Source organism: Narcine bancroftii, chromosome 5, assembly GCF_036971445.1.
Source record: "Narcine bancroftii isolate sNarBan1 chromosome 5, sNarBan1.hap1, whole genome shotgun sequence".
Taxonomy (NCBI): domain Eukaryota; kingdom Metazoa; phylum Chordata; class Chondrichthyes; order Torpediniformes; family Narcinidae; genus Narcine; species Narcine bancroftii.
The window spans coordinates 211,681,679-211,683,089 of NC_091473.1; the positions used below are offsets into that span (position 1 = coordinate 211,681,679).

Here is a 1,411-nt window from a genome sequence, read left to right on the forward strand (position 1 = left end):
CATCCTTTCGAACAAGCGGCTGTACACGGACACGAGACTGAGTAGCTGAAACCTCGGCAGGATCGATGTTGATCTTGTTTGTGGGTTACAATCAATATCATGAAGTCCCATTTAACTCAAACCAAATTCACAGGTATGGAAGGGATCAGCAGCATCGAGGTTTCCGTAAATCAGCAAGAGCACAGCACACACACTGAACTTATTTAACAGAAAGCCCCCAGTCATAGCTCTCTATTCTGCCGGGATAATGGCTCTGAAAAGAGCCTTTCTTGTACTTGGTGCCGAGGCCGGGTTCAGGCGCGCTCCCCGCGGATGCGGCGGGCCAGCTGGATGTCTTTGGGCATGATGGTGACGCGCTTGGCGTGGATGGCGCACAGGTTGGTGTCCTCGAAGAGCCCCACCAGGTAAGCCTCGCTCGCCTCCTGCAGGGCCATGACGGCCGAGCTCTGGAAGCGCAGGTCCGTCTTGAAATCCTGAGCGATCTCCCGCACCAGGCGCTGGAAGGGCAGTTTGCGGATCAACAGCTCGGTGGATTTCTGGTAGCGCCGGATCTCCCTCAGAGCCACGGTGCCAGGTCGGTAGCGATGAGGCTTCTTCACTCCGCCCGTGGCCGGAGCGCTCTTTCGCGCCGCTTTGGTGGCCAGTTGTTTGCGAGGAGCTTTCCCTCCGGTCGATTTGCGCGCCGTCTGCTTGGTCCGGGCCATTCCGTTTCAACAGCGCAATCACAATCTGAGACACGAGGACTTGAATGATGAAACTGGTTCAGGCTCCGACCTATAAACAGTTGGTGAAAATCCGCCCCATCGCTCTGAATGGCTGGAGCAGAGATGACAATCATCGTGTTCCAGGGCTGTGATTGGCTCCATCATCATATGACTCACAGGGCCGTTTCAGATCTGCAGCGGCTGCAGGGTTATTGTCTTCCACCGACTTTGTGACTGGTAGCGGAGTGAGAGAGAGAAACACGATTGGCTATAGTTTATTTTCAAATCGCACGCCAATTTTGAAGAACGTTTGATGGAAACATCAAATAATAATCTCCCTGATTATCACTCAGATCATATCAAATTCATTTTAAATATCAGTGAATTTTCTCATTCCACCAGTGTCTCTGGGAGGGAGGTTTCCAGGCTGCTTTAGCGACACCGCATTATAAAGAGTAGTGCGGGTTGGAGAGTGGAGATCGACTCGACAGAAACCTCGGCTGGAGATCACCCCTCATTCTTTAAATTCATCATGAATGTTGACATAATCTCTATTTTCCTCGTCAGACAAGCATCAAATACAAAAGTCTTAAATAAGTGCTGTGACAATTAACAGATGGTGATATTCCCACTGAAGCACTTTGTTAAGGGAGAATAAGGATTAGGAGCAGAAGACGGCCATCCGGCCTGTCGCTACTGATCCGCAA

General features: G+C 51.0%; 1 protein-coding gene across 1 annotated transcript; it reads right to left on the reverse strand.

Annotated features, from left to right (window-relative positions):
• Window positions 1–250: 250 nt before the first annotated feature.
• Window positions 251–737, reverse strand: LOC138764750 (histone H3). The gene has a single exon (XM_069940998.1). It carries the CDS (start codon window positions 702–704, stop codon window positions 294–296), a length of 411 nt encoding a protein of 136 aa, XP_069797099.1. The 5' UTR covers window positions 705–737; the 3' UTR covers window positions 251–293.
• Between the last annotated feature and the right edge of the window lie 674 nt (window positions 738–1,411).

Excerpts from the sequence above, each read along its gene's own strand:
- LOC138764750 (XM_069940998.1), bottom strand. The coding sequence starts at position 704 with ATGGCCCGGACCAAGCAGACGGCGCGCAAATCGACCGGAGGGAAAGCT.